Source organism: Alexandromys fortis, unplaced genomic scaffold, assembly GCF_014885135.2.
Source record: "Alexandromys fortis isolate MF-2015 unplaced genomic scaffold, M_Fortis_MF-2015_v1.1 scaffold_325, whole genome shotgun sequence".
Classification (NCBI taxonomy): Eukaryota; Metazoa; Chordata; class Mammalia; order Rodentia; family Cricetidae; genus Alexandromys; species Alexandromys fortis.
In genome coordinates, this window is record NW_026068211.1 from 747,784 (window position 1) to 766,904 (window position 19,121).

The following is a 19,121-nucleotide window of genomic DNA, read 5'->3' on the forward strand; positions in this document are numbered from 1 at the left end:
GGGGGGGATTAAACGGAATGCTGGGAGAAAGGAGGCGGAGTCAGAGAGAAGCCATGGAGCCACTGCCTTTGCTGGCAGGCCATGACCTTGTGGTGATGTACAAATTAATGGAGATGGGTTAAATTTGGATGTAAGAGTTAGCAAATAAGAAGAAGTCAGAGCAAATGGGCCAAGCAGTGATTTAAATAATATGGTTTCTGTGTGATTATTATGGGAGTCTGGGTCGACAAGCAGCCTCCTACAACAAAAACCCTTATGTGGAGCTGGGCCGTGGTGTTGCACATCTTTAATCCCAGAACTCAGGAGACAAGAGGCAGGTGGATCTCTGTGAGTTTGTAGCCAGCCTGGTCTACAGAGTAAGTTCCAGGACAGCAAAGAAACGTCTTGAAAAAAAAAAAAACAAAAACAAAACACACACACACAACCAAACAAAAACAACACCAAAAAACCCTTATATGGCTGGAGCCTGGGTCCTCTGAACAGAGACACTGGTGTGGGTTTTCACAAGATGGTCAGTGAATTTCTGATAAGGAGACTTGATAAATACAATCTCTTTCCAGAGGTCAGGGGTCAAGTAGCTGTAGGTCTCTGAGATGGCATCAAAGGGGACCTTGGCAAAGTTGCCCAAGGTGACAGTGAAGTCTCTGGCTGATGTGCAGCAGTCATTAACACTATCCATCATCAGTAACTTCTTGGGCATGGGAGCAGAGATTGTGCCTCTGAGTGAAGGGATGAAATATACCAACACAAAGTCAAGATTCAGGACTCTTGGAGCATAGCTATGTTCCAGGCACCACAATCTAGGCCACTCATGTGGGTCTCCCTAAGCTCTGTGGTCCCTCCCAGAGACAGGCTAGTTATTAGTGTTCACAATGCAGCGATGAACAGATGACAGAGCTGAGATTCTGATCCAAGCAAGGCCATGTGTTCAAAGGTTTATCACAACCTCAGAATACCTCTACTAATTATTATGCCTCTTTTTTTGACACTGTGCAGCTCTGGCTGGCCTGAACTCAGATAACTTCCTGCCTCTACCTCTCAACTGCCAAGATTTAAGGTGTGAAGCACCCCACTTGGACCCTGCTTCTTAAACACACAAGGAGATGATGCTTCACAATCAGCAACAGCAGCTGCTTCTACAACATTGCAGTAAGATACAATGCAGTTAGGCAATCTGTATTTCAAACCAGTTGTACAAAATGTATAGTTTTGTTGTCAATTAAAGTAAGTAACTTTTAAAAAGGCACACTTTCAGAGTTTAGGGGCTGAGGAATATACACATAAAACAATGTCTTACTTAACATAAAGACCTAATAGTCTTTCATATGGGCTGGAGGGGTCAGTAGTACAACAAGGAAGAATGGCGAGGCTTTTCTACATCAGGATCACATAAGCAGGAAGGTCTTGGAAAGAGATGATAGTGGGGAAGCAGAAATGAATGGGTGGGGACAGAGGCATAGATCTAGCAGGCCTGGGATGCGATCAGATGAATCACTGTCTGGAGAGACAGTGATACAATCTGGTGGAGTTTGCAGAGCAGCAGCTTGGCTTGACAGTGACTGAAGGTGGACAAGCGTCAGGGTAGAAAAGAATTAAGAGGACACAGAGTCCCATGTTTGTGTATGCTCTGGAGGTGTGAAGAATGAGACAGGACCTTGCACAAGCCAGGTAAGTGCTCTAGTATTGAGCTACACACCTAGCCCACGCCTCTCTATTTTCTACCTTAAATTTTATTTATTTTATGTGCATGGGTGTTTTGCTTGCATGTATTATCTACATACATGCAATGCTTACGGGGCTAGAAGACAGTGCTCCAGAAGGTATTTTGGTTGTGAGCTGCCATGTGGATACTGGGACACTCCTAACTGCTGAGCATTGTCGCAAGCCCTCCAAATCTATATTCTTTTTTTTTTCTTCCTCCTCCTCCTCTTGGTAGGGTGGGTTGAGACAGGGTCTAACTGTGTATCCCTGGCCTCACAGAGATCTGCCCGTCTATGCCTCCCTAGTGCTGGAATTAAAAGTGTGCACTACCATGCCTGGCTCCCAAGTCTACATTCTTAAGCTCAACCAACAATGCTTGGGAATCCACACTGACAGGTACCTACAAAACCTCCTCCTCAAAGATCCCTGAAAGTAGCTAGAAGAAAGAAACAATAATGTGAAACTGGAAGGCAAAGAGACATGTAAGAGCCCTAAGTCAGAAAAATGAAGCACCCACACAAGTAAAACTGTACTATCTTAAGAACATAAAAACTTAAGGCAACTTCTCTTTTTGTATCTATCTCACACAGTTCCATGTACAAAAATCCAGTCACAGCCGGGCGGTGGTGGCGCACGCCTTTAATCCCAGCACTCAGGAGGCAGAGGCAGGCAGATCTCTGTGAGTTCGAGGCCAGCCTGGTCTACAAGAGCTAGTTCCAGGACAGGAACCAAAAAAGCTACAAGAGAAACCCTGTCTCGAAAAAATCCAAAAACAAAACAAAAACCCAGTCACATGATCACAAGATATTCAAGCACTATGATTGTTTTCTTACCTCAGAGCAGAGACCCTACCTGTACATGAGTCTTAGATGCCCGATGAGAATGCCAGGATTGGTAACAGTCTCAAATACTTGTTTCTATTATTGAGTGTAATATGTGTTCCATACAAAGCCCTTACTCTGACCTCATGCAATCTACAGACCCACAAGGGGACACAAAACAACACAAACTACCAAAAAAAACTAACCACACGCTAAAGCTATGTGAGGACAGGTCTGAGGACAGAACTGCTCCCACATATTTTAAGTCTCCTTAGTGCCACACTAGCCTTCCCATTGAAGCTTCAGTGGTCAGATCACCCAGCGCCTTTCTGTTAGCATCTCTCATTTCCAGAAAGTTCACAAATCCCAGCCCTCTTGGAAGCTCCCTGCAGGGAGTGGAAGGTACTATTTGCTGTGGGAGATGCTTACCTGTGGCTTCAATGTACTCAATGCATCTTTCAATAAAGATGGGAATTGGCTTCTCTGGAGTCACCACAGTTGTTAAGGGCACCCCAAAATAGTTACTCTCCCAGGTTGCCTTCGTGATGGATGGTCGGGGTTTGGGCTTTGGTTTCTGTCCAGGAAAGAAAAAAGGAAGCACAAAACAAAGTGAGTATCATAAGTATCTGCAAGGGTTCCAAAGAGGAACTGGCAGCTGGTAACAAAGTGCTGAAAAGATTTCAAGAGGACAAACAGATCCAAATTTGCTCATCTCCTTAATAGCATTTTCTAGCCTCCAAATATCACATAAGATACTGGAAAGTTGTCACACAGTCACACCTTTGGTGTGAGAGTGCATTATTAGAACAAAGATGTTTATAAGAAGCTGGCCAAGTTTACTCAATAAAGTAACAACATAATGGCATCCACATCCTCCACTGGGGACACACTGGAGTAAACAGGAAGTTTTCCAAATAATCTACATAATAATAAATGGTATATACTCAGAGATGGCTGATGCCTCGGAAAGATCAAACATGGGTCCAAAAACTAGTAACTTCCTCTTTCCAGAAAAGAGACAGCACGTATTCTGTTAGAGCGGTCTCAAATGAGGATTCCCTTTGATACATTAGCCTGGGGTTAATTCCTGGTGTTTTCCACATTAGGAAATGGTAAAGCCAACTAATCAAACAAAATAACATAACCCAGGCCCATGCCTATAAATTCAGTCCTTGGGAGGCAGGGGTGGGACCAGCAAGAGCACCAGGCTAGCCTGGGCTACAATGTAATTCTGTCTATTCTTTTATTCCTTAAGAAGTAGTCAGCAGGGCAATGATAGCCACTGAGATTTTACTATGTTACCAAACAAGTCCCACATACACTTCCTTTAAAATCTCACAACCTTTCACTTTTTCAAGAAAAAGAAGTCTCCATAGGCCTCAATGACTCAATTAGTGATAATGCTTGATTACCAAAGCCCATGATATTTAACAGTAATTACTGAAATAGTCTGCCTCAAAAATCACTCAAACTGTGACCCCCCCCCCACTGAATTTAGTACTTTTATTTTGAAGCTTATATTTGGGGAGGGGGCAGTTTTATACTAATGGAAACTCCCCAAAGCCAAGGAAACGGGGTTTAGAATGTCGATCTTTCTTAAAGTATCTAATAAGAGGGCAACAGAATACAGGTAAATTAGAGCAGTGTGATTCTAATAATCAGTTTTCATTTCCAAGTGGCTCAGCCCAATGTAGCAGGGCAGATGACTCCCCTTAACAATGTGCATGGATTATAAACCTATTTAGGGATCTTTCCATAAAACCCACAGAAGGAGACATCCAACTGCGAGGTCACAGGTCAATCAACCTTCCCCTTTTCTTCTGCCCATTTTCATTCATTTTAGTATTCCTTATAAGGGAAAAAGATACTTCCTGTTTAGTCTGAGATTCTTTGAAAACTTCCTGTGCAAATTAGAGGGGTGGGAGTGGGAAGTAGGAGTTAGGAGTTAGAATTAGAGAGGGTAGAGGCAAATTAAAAAGTATACTGGGCTGCTAACAGGTAATACCTTAGAAAACAGTCAAAGGGCAAAGAAAGCCCAACCATTAGCCTGCTAAATAAGTTAATGTGGAGGTTCATGGACCCCCACGTGGCTTGGCCCTGACAAACACATGCTGTGGCTCTTGAGGTAAGCAGGTACTGACTTTAGGGAAAAGCAAACTGGTGACTTCTGATTTTTCTTTATGGATAAATCTAGACTGTCCAGCAGTGTGTGATGCATGCTATAACCTATACTTATACAAAGCTCAACATAAAGAGTTTAAGCTTTGCTGCCAGACATTATGTACCAACAGGTGCAACAGTGGCATGGCTGCTATGGGGGTAACCAATTGCTTTCTGATTGGATCTGAGGCCTGCTCCACAGAAGGGAATTCTGGTAAGGTAAACCTGGTGACAATTCCAGCTGGAAAAGGCAGGACAGACAACACACAGAGACTCAAAACTTGTCAAAGTGCCGAGAATGAATGACTGTTGAGTGAGGGCTCAGCTCTAAATGAACACTGATTATCAAACCCCACAAGGTCCAGAGGACATCTTGAAGAGGGAGACAGACAAAATGGAAGAACCAAAGGATGAGGGAAGGGTGCTGTCAAGTGCTGACTTCTGGACAAAGTAACAGCAGCTATAGTTACTGTATTACCCAAGACCTAAACAAGATCAAACCAGCAATACTTCCAGCATGAATGGAGGGAGGTCTTATAAAACTCCATCTAGCTGAAGAGCCTGACAATTGATGGCTGGTCTGAGAGGGAAAGTTAATTTTCCTTATAGATATGTTGCTCATGTGCATGTAGGCAACACTAATTGGGCTCAAGGGTGTTTAAATAAAAAAAGAAAAAGAAAAAGACAAGAAAGCTAAATGGGTTGTTTAGGGGATGGGGGGCTTGGTGAAGGTAGATATGATCAAGATACATTGTGTGTACATACGTGTGAGTGTGAGTGTGTGTGTGTGTGTGTAGGAAATTGTCAAAGAGGCTGCTATGGTGGTCCACACCTTTAGTCCCAGCACTTGGGAGGCAGAAGCAGGTGGATCCTTTGTCAGTTTGAGACCACCCTGGTCTACATACAGAGTTCCAGAACCTGTCTCAAAACAACAACAAAGAAAAAAAAAGTTAAAGAATTAAAAAAAATTAAAAAGCCTGCAATGGCAGTAAGGTAAGGGTAGGCAGATCTCTGTGAGTCCAAGGTCAACTAAAAATACACAGTAAAACACACACACACACACACACACACACACACCCCACACCACACCACACCACACCACACCACACCACACCACACCACAAAGAATTTAACCTGCTGGGGACGTGGTTCAACTGGTAGGACACTCGCCCAACTTGCATAAAACTCTGGGTTTGAAGCCCAGCACCATATAAAATCGGGTGTGGTGGTGCACACCTTTAATTACAGCACTTGGACTTGGAAGAAGAGGATCAAAAGTTCAAGGTCATCCTAGACTAAGTAAGAAGTATGAGGCCAGGTTGGTTTCTGTAAGACCCTATTTCACAAGAGAAAAACAGGTTTCTATGTTTCAATCTGACTGATGTGGTTTGGGTCAAGTACTGTATCACCTCCATCTACCTTCCTAGCATCATCCTGGTCACATGATGTTACGGGCAGGACCTTTCAGCTGATGTGTACTATTGTAGTCACATAGCCTTGGATCAAGCAATATTCTTCCTGTAAATGTTTCTGCCATTTAAAGGGTTAGTTCTGAAGTGTGAATAAACAGTGACTGACCATCTGTATTAAAACAACAACAACAACAACAACAACAAAAAACCACTTCCATCAATCCCACCCAATTTCTTGGTCAAAATGAAGATAATACTATTCCCCAGTAAAACTGAAACTTCCAAATAAAGTGCTGCTAAGGGAAAGTGTGGAACCAAAAAGCAGGAGGTGACCCTGATTCTCCTAGTCATCACTGGGATGCTTTCTAGCTTTAGTTCTAGAATCTAATCAAATTGAAACAATATACTCCTCAAAGTGATGCTCATGTGTATGCTTCCAAGCCACTGGCTAGAGAGGTTTGTCTCACTTAAGTACTTTCTAAGCACCAGATCCCAAGTTTCTCTCTTTTTAGTGGTACCAGAGATTGAACCTAGAGCAGAGAAGATAGACAAGCACTCCACCACTGAGTCCCCAGAATAGCATGCTTCTGTTGGTCATACCCCCAGAATACCCCACTCCCACTAAAAGCATGCATACTAAGAACCCTGGGGCCACTGAGCTGGTCCAGCAGATAAAGGCACCTGCTATTAATGCTGAGGGCCTTTTCTATTCTCAGGACTTACATGGTGAAGCAGAAAACCTATTCTTTAAAGTTGTCTCTCTCATCTCTATAGGCACAAGGCATGCCTGAGCCTACATAGAAAATAATGGAGAATGAGGAGCAAAAGTAGGAGGGGGGAAAGAAAGAAGGGAGAGAAGGATGGAGGGAAAGGAAAGGGAGGAACTCTGGAGACGAGTCCAAATAAATCCCACTGAGGTGTGTCTGATTGCAGAACTTGTACTTCACAGCACTACAGTTTATATAAATAAGTTCTTGGGTTAGGCAGAATGAACAAATGGATGCTGAGTAAAGTATAAAAGCACACCAACTATCTGGAAAACTTCTAAAGGTAATATATATTTGTCTACTCAAAATTTACTAGGGAAGTCTTTTATTTGTGTGTGTATGTGTTAGCTTCCTGTTTATTGCTGTGATAAGACCACAAGCAACCTGGGGAGGAAAGAGTTTTTACTGGGTTTACAACATTCCTATTACAGTCCATAATTTAAGGAAGTCAGGGCAGGAACTTATTAAGGCAAGAACCTAGATATGAGAACTGGAGCAGAGACCATGGGGAAGGCTCTTCCTGTCTTCTCTCCTTTCTTTTGCTTATTTTGGTTTTTGAGACAAGGTCTCATTATGCAGCTAGCTAGCCCTGGCTTGCTTGGTGTACATAGCATCAAATTCAGAGATCCACCTGCCTCTGCTTTCCGAGTGCTCAGATTAAAGGTGTGTTATACTATACCCTACACTAGTTTACTTTTTTATGTACCTGAGGATTACCTGCCTGGGGATGGTACTACCCACAGTGGGCTGGGACCTTCTAACAAGGAATGCCCTGTAGACCAATATGATGGGGCCATTATTTTCAAGTGATATTCTCTCTTCTTAAATGACTCTATCTTGTGTCAGCCTGATAAAAAACAAAAACAAACAAAAAACAAAAACAAGCCAGCCCAGGGTGTGGGTGTATGTGTGCCCGCTGATGACGGTGGTGTCATATTCCCTGGAGCTGGAGTTACTGGCATCTGTGAGCCATCTGATGTAGGTGCTGGAACTGAACTCTGATCATCTGATAGAGTATTAAGTGCTCTTGACCTCTGAGATTTGTCTCCAGCACCAGATGATGATGTTTATTATTATTTCAAAAGACAGAATCTTGCATAGTCCTGGGTGGCTTTAAGGTCTTGAATCCTCTTGCCTGTTTCCCTAACACTGGGACTATAAGCATGGGGCACTATCTTCAGCTACTATCAGGCAATTTCAAGCTGGAAAAAGAGCCCTAAAGCAGCTATGTTCAAACAGTTGTAGAGCCACCTACTAATAATAAGGAGAAGGCTTATTTTGTACAGTTGTGCTCCAGAGATAAGAGCAGGATAAAAGATAAATTAGACTGCTAATCTCTTTCACCTCAAAGAGTCCAAGATCCAGTTTAACCCTCCAATTTATGAATGAGATAGCATTTAGAGAATATCAATCCCCTTTGTTGGGTGACAGAATTCCACCCCACCTCCTCACATGCATTCTCTTAAGCTTTAAACTCTGGATTAGAGTGTCAAATACATCCTTTAGATAACTAAAGGTTCTCTAGAGTATCATAAAATTAGACAGGGATTCTTGAACAACTATTCTAAACCTTCCTCATCAGGAAGTCAGTTTGTGGAATGCCATGACAAATTCTGGGCTGGCTTCTGATATTACCAACACTTCTGGCATCTAAAGGGTTACTGAGTACATTTTAGCTGGAAATGCCATTCTCCCAAGTGGCTTGCCAGATGTCTTGTGTCCCCAGTAAGGCACATGTCCCTCTTTAGGGAATCACAGGGAGCACTCTCACAGCAGGTGCTCTCAACATCCATCTTCTTTTGGGGTATTCACTTAGCAGGCCAAAACAGAAAAAGCAGGAGAGGCCAAGCCCTAGAATGACCCACACATCTGTGCCTCAAGTGGGTCAAACAAAGCAATAACAACTCCCTAGGAAGCTAGGTGCCGAAACCTTATAGCCATCCTGCAAGGCAAAGGTGTTATTAGCCCCTTTCACAGCAGAGATCAGAGACCCTGCAGCCAAAGCCCACACTTCTTCCTCCAGGATGAAATGTCAAGACCCAGATAAAGGCAGGACCAACTTAAGTCATCTCCTCCTTTCCTTTTAGACAGGTGCTGATAGAATAAATAACGTCTCCACTTTTCCAGATCTCTTGGTTTCCCTAAAAACAAACTTACAGCTATGTGTACTAGCTCACACCTGCAATTCTAGCACTTGGGAGTCGGCAGGATGACTGAGTCTGAGGCCAGCTTGGACAGTATAGTGAAAGTTTGTTTTGAAAAACAAAACAAATAAAAAAAAAAGCACCACTCAAGGCTTTTTTTCCCCGCCCCTTCTCACATTCATCGCCAACACTGTGATTTTCTAATTAACAACTATCCTCTATGTTTCCAATAGAGCTTCAAAGGGGCCCTTTCAATTAAGTTATTCATACTCCTGACACTTATCAGCTTATAGCACCTTGATTTAGGGCAAAACAGGAAGAAACACAAACCCTGGTGTTACCACCATCTAGCCCTCTTAGATGAAGGAAAGGGAAGGTGGCTGTGTCATCACACTGCAGAATGAAGGACTGTGGCAAAGCTAAGGATCTTGAGGCTCAATTTTTGGCCAGTGCAGCTGGGGGCAAGGTAGAAAAGGCAGCTGGATCTAGGCATAGGTCCATGCACACTGATTGGAGCTAACCTCACATGGGTCGTGCAGAGATAATTTTATATAACCAGGTGGTGGAAGAGAACCAGTTGGCTTAGGAAGTATCACAACAATTCTTTGTCCTTTGAAAAGAGGACCTGGACTCCCTATTTTATTTAAGGAGCAGGTGTGTGCAAGCTAAAGCAGATAGTTAAAAGATGTTCTATTTTTATCACCAAAAGGACACTACAAAAGTTCTTTAGGCTTAAAATAAACTAAAAAAAAAAAAAACCAGGCATGGCAGTATACATAATCCTAGCACTCAGGAGTCTCAGGCAGGAGGACTGTGAGTTTGAGGCAGCCTGGGCTACATAGAAACTGCCGAGAGAGAGAGAAAGAGAGAGAAAGAGAGAGAGAGAGAGAGAGAATAAAATAAACTGAAAATCCACTGGCATGGATTTAAAACAACTTGTTAATGTTCCAATAGCTAATTCAGTCCCTCCATGCCTATTTTGACCTTACTTGACTAGACACTGAAGGCAGAAAGAACAGCACCATGCTGTCCTTAGGAGGGATAGCATAAAGAAATGGTCTTAATAAAAGTTAGACACTGTTTGAATGAACACAAATGAGTGGGCTCACTGGTCTAAACATGTGCACATGAACAGTGAAAACTAGCAACTTTCTTGCATATGCGAGTGGCAGCTATAAAACTGGCCTCAAAAGTTCACCCACTCTATTGCAGTGTTGGTAAACCAGGCAATGCATTTACGTGTTTGTTTTTGGGACAAGGTCTTATGTAGCCAGACTAGCCTGCAAGTTACTATGCAGCTGAGGCTAATCTTGAACTGATCATTCTACCTTCACCTCCAAGTGCTGGAATTACAGGCAAGCACTACCATGCCCTGCTGAGAAGGTATTTAATCTCTCTGAGCCATGAATGTGCTCTACTTCCTGATCCAGACAGCTATGAGGAAGCAAGTAGCCTCACACTTCCACCCTACTGAAACCACACTGTTCCCATGCCTTCCCCACCAGGATGGACCATACCTTCAAAATGTGCTCCAAAATAAACTCAACTATGAAATAAATAATGTTGGGGTTAAAAATAAATCATACAAGTTAAAACATAAACCTATCCTATTTCTGTGGCAATCACACTATAGACTACATATGAATAGATTCTGGTCTCCCATCCTGACTTTGAATTCCACACTGTATCTGATGAAGTTCTTCTCATGAATTCTCCATCTTCATTGTCTGTCTGCTTGGTGCTTCATCCATGTTAGCTTTACATTATCAATTCTTAAGAAACTTTCCTAGATTGTTCAATAACCCCTCAGTATCTAGTACTTCCCCACCTGGTACTTAAGATACATACAAGTTTATGTTCAGAACCTATCACTGAGGAACACATGAACTAACTACCACATCTAGGACACCTAAAACACCAGGCAGGAGATAAGTGTTCACTGATGTCTCAGTACTGAACCAAATGCTGCCTTCCTAAAAGGGTGAAGGTGCTTGTACACCGATGTCAAAGTACTTCTTTAGGAGAGGTTTTACAGCTCACTCAGTAGGACTAAGCTCAAAAGCATACACTGAATTTTTCTGAGCAAGTTACAAAGAGCTCTTATCATATTCCACTTGTCTGTCAAAACCAATATCCCTCCCAGTGGTGTGGGCAGTCCAACTGCCCAGCTGGTTTTCATTCACACTAGAAACTAGAAACTCCGTTCTAGGCCTCACAAAACGAGAGCTGTGTCTACAAAGCCATAACAACCAACCAATTCACTGAATCCAATGAAATAAGCCAATTCACTGGGGGAACACAAACAGTCAAACTGGTTACTTGGTGCCTTATAGACCAAACAATGCGTGATTCAAACAGTTCACTTTTCAATAGGTTGTCTTGTCATGTGGCAGCTACAGTAAGTGAAAGATTTTCTTTATCACTATTTTGTCTTTTTATTAAACACAAGAGTAAGAGCGTATCTGACAGAAGGGTAAATAGCCAATAATATCTAGCCTTTAAACAGTGGTCAAACACACCAAATTTCAGCAAACTGAATGAGCCCCAAGGGCACAATTGTGGAACAAGGCTCTATGGCCTGCTTTTTGGCTTTAAAATAAGAGCTGCTGGTCCCGATCTCATCTTTGCAAATGCACAGCCTTGGGAGACAGAGACATGAGCAGCAGCAGCAGCAGCTTTAGACAAAGCTCTATTCACAGCCACCCAAGTGCAATCTTAGAGTTTCAATTTCATTCAGATGAGTGCGGAAGGCTCCCACTGAGGGTGGGCTGCTGAATGGTGCTGTTGGGAAAATGACCCAAGAAGGAGCAAAGGAGCATTGGCTTTACTGTCTGTACTTTCATTAGAAGAGATGAAAGCATCCCTCTCTCTGACTAAGGTACTAATCTAGCACATTAGGAAGAGTACTGAGTGGGGTTTTTTCCCCCCTTTCCCCCATCACATTGGTACCCAGAGCAGAGCCTCTCTTCATTAATGTGGTTGCCAGGGCGAGTACAGAGTAAGCATCTGAATCACTGTGGGTTTAACCTTACACCAAAGAGGAAATGGTGTGGTCAGGAGGCCCACAGCAGCCTCCTCCCTGGTATAATGCCATGTTCCACCTGCTGCAGGGGCATGTCACCTTATGCTATGCTTCAGCCTCATCCCTCTTTCAGGTCTAGCTATTTCCATGGTGAAAACAGCACAAACTTCTGGCCCACAATACTCAGCCCTCTGAGGATCATGTTCCCTTTTACAGAAGGTACCAGAGGAGGGACATCATATGCTCAAGTCCAAATGAGAAAGCAGGGAATTGGGACCTGACCCTAAGACCTCATTCCCAGGGCCTCAGCAGCTAATATCGACCCACACTCCACCTGGGCCATCATAACATTAGCTCTGCCCACAGGTCTTCCCTGGCAGACAGATGACCTCTTCATAGCCAGTGTAGCTCTGGCTACCCTACCTGGGTGCTATGGCCTGGGTGAGAAGCGGGGGTGGGGGAGGGAGGGATAGGCACTTCCCCACAGTTTGGCCTGCAGGAGGGTCTGAGTTGTTGTCTACTGCAATCAAGAATGCCTTTCCCCTCACTTCAAATAAATGCTGTACTGCTTTGTCATGCCAATAAAAATCAAAGGATAAATCCCCCACGGAGGGTGGCTTGCACTCTCTGCCCTGATGGTATCTTGCTCTTCCAGTAAAACAAGTGTCAGTCTGCATTCCCGATGGCAGGAGGCCTGCTCTGTGGCAAAGGCTTTCATTTTCTCTGCAGGGATGACAAAGCAGCTCTGCTCATTCCAAAGAACCACTTTCCAAATCAGGGAAGCACAATGCCAGCTTCTACCCATTCTTCCCTAAGGATACTCCTAAAATGACTGCTGGCATGCCATGGTTCTTAGGCCAGAGGAATCATTTCTGTCTGATTTGGAAAAAGGCATGGCCTACATAACTCAAGACAGGCTGTAAGCTGGTACTTCTTGCCTGCTGATCCAGCAGCTGGGGACATGTCTGGTCCCCAGCAGGGATACAGCTCAAGACACAAAAACTGATTCTTCTGAGTAAAGCCTTTGCCACAGTGAGATCTAGAAATCAAGTCTTATTTGACAATTTTTAAAAAATTATTTATTTTGATTGTTTTGAGATAGGTTTCATGCTGGCCTTAGGTTTGGTAGGATCCTCCTGTCTCTATCTCTTCAATGTTGGGATTATAGATGGGCACCACTGCCCCCACCCCCCGATAGGGCTTCTCTGTGTAACAGTACTCGTTGTCCTGACCTCACTCTGCAGACCAGGACTGCCTCTAGCACACTTGGTTTCATGTGGTACTGGGACTGAACCCAGTGTTTCCCAAAGGCTCAGCACACTCTCTACAACTGAGCTACATCCCCAGTCTGGGATGTGTTTTCAAAGCATCATTTGCAGTATTAAAAATATTGCCAGAAGTCAGAAAAAGACTTAGAATTCAGTGTGCTATTATGCCACCTTCTTAATTCCCAGGTGTGCAAACACCCCCACTAATCAGAAGACTGTCAGCATTCACATAAGCTGTTCCAGCAACAGTTTTTACCAGGAGTGGAGGTGGAAGGAAGCCAAAATGTTCAAAATGCTCAGATTTGGTATCATCAAACAAGAAAACTTGGGGGAAATACAGGGAGGTTGGTTAGCTTTCTAAATAAGAACTATTTTCACTGGGTCTTCTTTCCAAGTTTTGAAGAACAATATCCAAGAGGCAGATATGACCCCAGAGTAGACAGACAAGCTATAGAAAAACTAAATGCGAAGAATGTAGAGACTCAAAAAAGGGGCCCACAACTCACACAACACGGCTCTGCCCTTTCTGATACTACAGACAAGGCTGCCATGGAAGCCTCAGCCAGCAGTGACTGAGAAGCACTCCGCATGACCAAGAACACAATGGTGTCATGCTCCTCCACCTCCCAGGGCCCTGGGTTACCACAATGGCCTCTATGCTATCTCTTAGTACTCCAGATACTTTTGATATGGTGTGTCTTCTAAGGCATTCATTTCTGGCAACTTCCCCCTCCGAGGTTCTTATAAAGCCTCACAAGTGACTGATCTCTACTGTTTCCTGGCAGGGAGGAGCGTGAGCACCAACCTGTATATATCCCTGTCAGAGTCTGACCAAGATGTCACTCTCTGAACAGTTCTAATGGTGAGGGGAGTGGGAGGGTGTGTGTGTGTGTGTGTGTGTGTGTGTGTGTGTGTGTGTGTGNTGTGTGTGAGAGAGAGAGAGAGAGAGAGAGAGAGAGAGAGAGAGAGAGAGAGAGAGAGAGATACTTTGTCTCAAAGCCCAGGCCTAAGAGGACAGGGCACTGCCTCTAGCTCTCTGCATTGTAAACACCAAGTTGCAGTCTACAGCAAGAAAAGACATTTTATCTGCTACTGACATGTAAAACACTACTAGTAACTTCTTCCTTCCCTTGTTGGTCCCTGTCATGCCTGTGGTCCCTTCAAGTTCAGAGACTCACTAATGGAAGAAGTGACTAGAGATGAATGAAGTAAGGGATGTAAAATCTCATTTTACAAAATCCCATGCTGATATATATATTTGCCATTTCATCATGTTCACAGATTTGTGTGTGCAGAGAACCATCTACTCAGTAATGTAAAATGTAGTACCCTTTTGTGATCATGAGAAAGCACCATTTGAGAGCCGTATAGATGATGTATGTTCAGGCCAAAGGGTGCAAATCTGCAGTCTTTAAGGGAGGAAACACTACCTGTACTGTCACTGGCTTGGCCACTTGTCAAGACAATGAAGAGCTCTACACCACCTGCTCATTTGGGTAATTACTGTTCTAGGCAAAGGCAAACCCAGGATACCTATCCAAGGTGCTAACTACATTAGAACTGCCAGTAGTAGATATCTAATGCAAAGGTTGGTTCTTACCATAAGGCCAAAGAACAAATGCACTCTCATGCTTATGTGCTCACATCCAGTGTTTTTTTTTTTTTAAAACCATGTTGTCCTTGAATAGTTGCTATCATCAATCAAATCTCAACAAGATGCTGTGCAAACCCCTACTGACTCATCCCAAATTGAGTCTTACCTTGGTGTTCCTCCTTAGACTTCGAAGGATATTCCTCCTCCTAGGGTCCTCATCTGTTTCATATGGAATGACAGCATTGTCCCCTTTATAACCTTGGGATGCCTGATCCTCCTCTTTCTTCCGGATGGGTCCCAGCTCGTCATCACTCCCCACAGTGAAGCTGGTGCGGTAACTAGCAAACCGCCCCAGCCGGGTGCATCTTGTCCTGTACAGCACAGGCTTACTCACAGCTGATACCTTGCGGCCTCGCTCTAGAGAACTCGTGTCCATTTCACTATCAGAACCATTGCCACTGCCATTGGACTGGGCTTTGTTGATGTTCCGAATGGTGATGATCTTGCCCTGGGTGCTGTCGTGGGGCACAGAGTAGATGTTTTCTTCCTCATTCCTTGGCTTAACCACAGCATCTATTGGCTCTGCGTAGTCAGAAGGATCAAACCCATCCTGAGGCAGCCAGGGGCTAGAAGACACAGACTTCCTCTGTCCCTCCCGATGGCCTTGGTCTAGGTAGGACAGATCTTTTGTGATCTCAAAATGGACAGGAGGCTTTGGTTTGACTGGTGGAGGTACTTTGTTGTTCAGTTTACTCTCAAAATTGCTCATTATGAAAGACAGCCCGTCATTTCCCTCCAGCTCCATAGAGAACTTGGAATGGTCTTTGGACAGGGAGGGCAATGTGGCATCTTCCCGAAACAGGTGGTACGATGGAGGCTCCACATCTTCTTCTGAGTCCTGCAAGTTTGAGTTGCAGAGTGGTGACCCAGCCCTGGGGGAATTGAACACTTCTTCAGTGGTGCTGCAAGCCTCAGCAACATTATCGTACATGTGTGTGGCCTCGATTATGTTCTTTTTCTCCACCACATCTTTAAAAAAGGGATGAAAGATCTCAAGTTTATGCTGGGGCTGGCTACAAGGGATGCTTGTGAACCTCCCATCAATTTCTTGTGCAATTTCCTCTCCCTCTGTCAGTTGCTCTCGACTTAAGTCATTATCCAGGACATCTATAGCGCCATCAGTGAGTGCAACAAGCTGGATGGGAATGATATCCTGCACTTCACAAAGAAAGGCACGCAACATTGCCAAAGAGGCCTTACGTTTGGCTGAATAAAAAACAATGTACCCATGAACCAACCGGCTCTTTCGGATGCTGAACGAGGAATGGTATGAAAGAACAGATAGCTCAATTCGCTTCTTGTGTAGTCCAATTGGAAGTTCAAGTAAAACAGAGTTGCTGCTCCCACAGTGCGAAGATTTACAAGTTTGGGACTGCAGGACAGGAGAGAGTATGTCATCTGCACTAAAGGGATCACCACACATCAGACACATGACAATTCGGAGGTCCACATCAGCCAAGTCTTTGATACTAGCAGTGGAGCTAACCAGGTTTAAGTTGCGCTTAGAATCCAGTAGTCCCTTCAGAACTTGACTGATCTGCTTCTCATTAATGTTGCGTCCATAACCAATGCCAGCAGAAGCAGGATCAAGAAAGACACACTGTAGTTTGCTAGCGATCTGTTGGCCTTGTTGTATTAAACTGTGCAGAGTTTCTCCACTTGTGTCCCCTCTCTTGTTAACTAAAATTAAGGTTAAGGGGAGGTGAACTAAGTGACTATCCCGCCTGCCCAGTGTGGACTCTCTGCTCTTCTCTATACTCTCCACCACATAGGACAAAGACTCCTTTGAATTGTAAAGGCAGAGGCAGCCATGGGGTTGGAAGGTTGGTGTCTGGAAAGAGTTCACAGGGAGCCTGACATTCCCCTCTATTGGCCTCAGGGAAAGCTCATACATTTTACCATCTATCACATATTTGTCATCATTTGTACAAAGAGCTCGAATTTCATTGGCTAATTCTCGGGCAAGGCCATCTTTGCCTAAGATAACCAAATTGATTCTATCAATGTTGGGGTCAGACAGAGAGTTCTTCTGATTCCGATCAGACGGTCGGATAAAGCGAGAACTAATCAAGTGTTCAATCTTAGCATCCACACAAGCTGGGCAGCTTGGGCACGTCTCCTTTGTAGGGTGGTACACAAAATGAATGTGCTTCAGAATGAGAGCATCACGTTCTGCTTGGAGCTTCTGCAATGCTTTAAATCGCTGTTCTTCTCCCAAAACATCCTGGATGACACCCATCTTTTCCTTGCTGGGTTTGGCATCTAGTTCCAGCTCATAAAACAATTCTGAGTACTCCAAAAGCAACTCCTGGAACTCTTCCTTTGCTCGGTCTATAATCTGCTTTTGGTGCTTGCCATAGATGTCCATATACACAGATTCTTCCAGCCACTGGTAAAAGTCTTCATTCATAATAAAACTACGAGCCTCTTCCCAAGGTTTCCCAGGAGTAATGAAAGGAGAGGTCTCCAAGTTTTCTTTGAATGCCTTTCGCATCTCAGCTCTCTTCCTCTCATTCCTCAGCTTCTCCAAGTGGGTCTCATACAGCTGTTCGGCAGGGACTGTATCCATCAAGTCAAAGGGAATCCGTTCATTTTCCATGTTATCAATGTGGCTGGTGGCATCCCATGGTGTCTCTTCAAGCACAACAAACCACTTTAAGAACTCTGGCTTGGTCTCTAAGAGTTTTTTGGCTTTAATGCAGCTCAGGTGGTCTATTTCATCTAGATTAGGTATGAGGGCTTCAAAAGCCAATGGCAGGGCTGCCAGGTAAAGCTTTCTCCGGCGCTCAATATGCTCGTGCTTGAGGCGATGGATGTGCTGCAGGAAGAGCTTCTTGGCCTTCTGTGTCCCTTCCAGGTACACATAGTCCTGGTAATCAGGGGATGCCTGCATCTTTCGGCTGACATTCAGCCAGTTCTCGTTGTGATTTTTCACAATGCGGCTCACCAACCACTCATACTTGTCCTTTGCTGTAGCTATTTGCTGACTCTGCTGCTTGAGAGCTTCAAAGTAAGGAATGATTTTTGTCTTTCCTCGACTCTTATCAATGAGCTGCACTAAAGTACTGAAAGCCAAGTCCACATTCACATTGGATCTTGCTGAGGTCTCTACAACCTGGAGGTTCTTTTTGCTTAAGGCAAAAGTATGTGCATCTCTAATGTACCGCTCAACACCCTCATCACACTTAGTCAGGACTACCACTATGGGCTTTTTAGTTTTTGCAAGTTGATTGTAGAGATTGGAGACAAACTTCAGCTGGTCATCGAAGTTCCTGTTCATGCCCCTGCTAACATCGATGCCCAGAAGGAAACCGTCAACCAGCAGCTTTCCATCTGGCATCTGTTTCTGCTCAAAGTCCTGCTCCAACCCCAGCTGGTCAGTGCAAAAATACATGAGTTTTTCAGCTGATGCGAGCTTGGTGGCTGCAGCTCTCTTGATGTAGGGCTGCAGTGCCGTGCTTCGATGAGGTTGAAAAGTCTGATCGTCAATGAACTCAGTCTGCTCCACAATGTGCATCTTACATTCCACACAGTCCTCCAGGGAGCGGCTAACTTCTCCCCAGTAGAGAAAGTGGTCATTATTAACAACCCGTCCACCAAAGTCACTGGTGCTCAGGACAGAAGTGTGATCCAGGTGAAAATCATCTGCACTTGGGCGCACGAAGCGATTACACAGACAAGACTTCCCAATGCCACACTGGCCTTTCTCCTTCTCAGTCCCAGACAGTCCCACCACGCTGATGTTGTAGGTGGGGATTCGAACATCTTGCTTTCTTGCCATCATCATCTTCGAAACATCCTGCCACAATCAACTACTTCCGAGACCAGATTAGTGTTCTGCAGTAGTGTAAGAGGGCTTCTCAGCAGTGCCAGGGGAGGCCGGCTGCCAAAGCAGCACAAGTGTCAGGTCCCATAGTGTTCTAAACCAGTGTGATGTCAGTTCTTACTACTTCTCATCGCCAAATGACCAACATGTCTGCCTAGATGGAGGGGGTAAAAGAAAAAAACATCAATATCCAAACTCTACTTTAACTACTGAATTATAATAAATTATAGATTTTTGTTTCTTTCCCTTTTTTTTTTTTTTTTTTTTTTGCCTTTTATTGAGACAGGGTTCCCTCTGTGTAAAAGCCCTACCTGTCCTGGAACTAGCTCTGTAAACCTGTCTGGCC

General features: G+C 44.1%; 1 protein-coding gene across 1 annotated transcript in view; it reads right to left on the bottom strand.

Annotated features, from left to right (window-relative positions):
- The window catches only part of Arhgap35 (Rho GTPase activating protein 35), a 118,728-nt gene that overhangs the window by 49,005 nt on the left and 50,602 nt on the right, over positions 1–19,121 (bottom strand). Inside the window, exons 2-3 of the mRNA XM_050130275.1 lie at positions 15,056–18,929; positions 2,952–3,096 (exon numbers count right to left, since the gene is read on the bottom strand). Of these exons, the coding sequence (XP_049986232.1) occupies positions 2,952–3,096; positions 15,056–18,736 (3,826 nt within the window). The 5' untranslated portion in view covers positions 18,737–18,929. The remainder of the gene's footprint in view (positions 1–2,951; positions 3,097–15,055; positions 18,930–19,121) is intronic.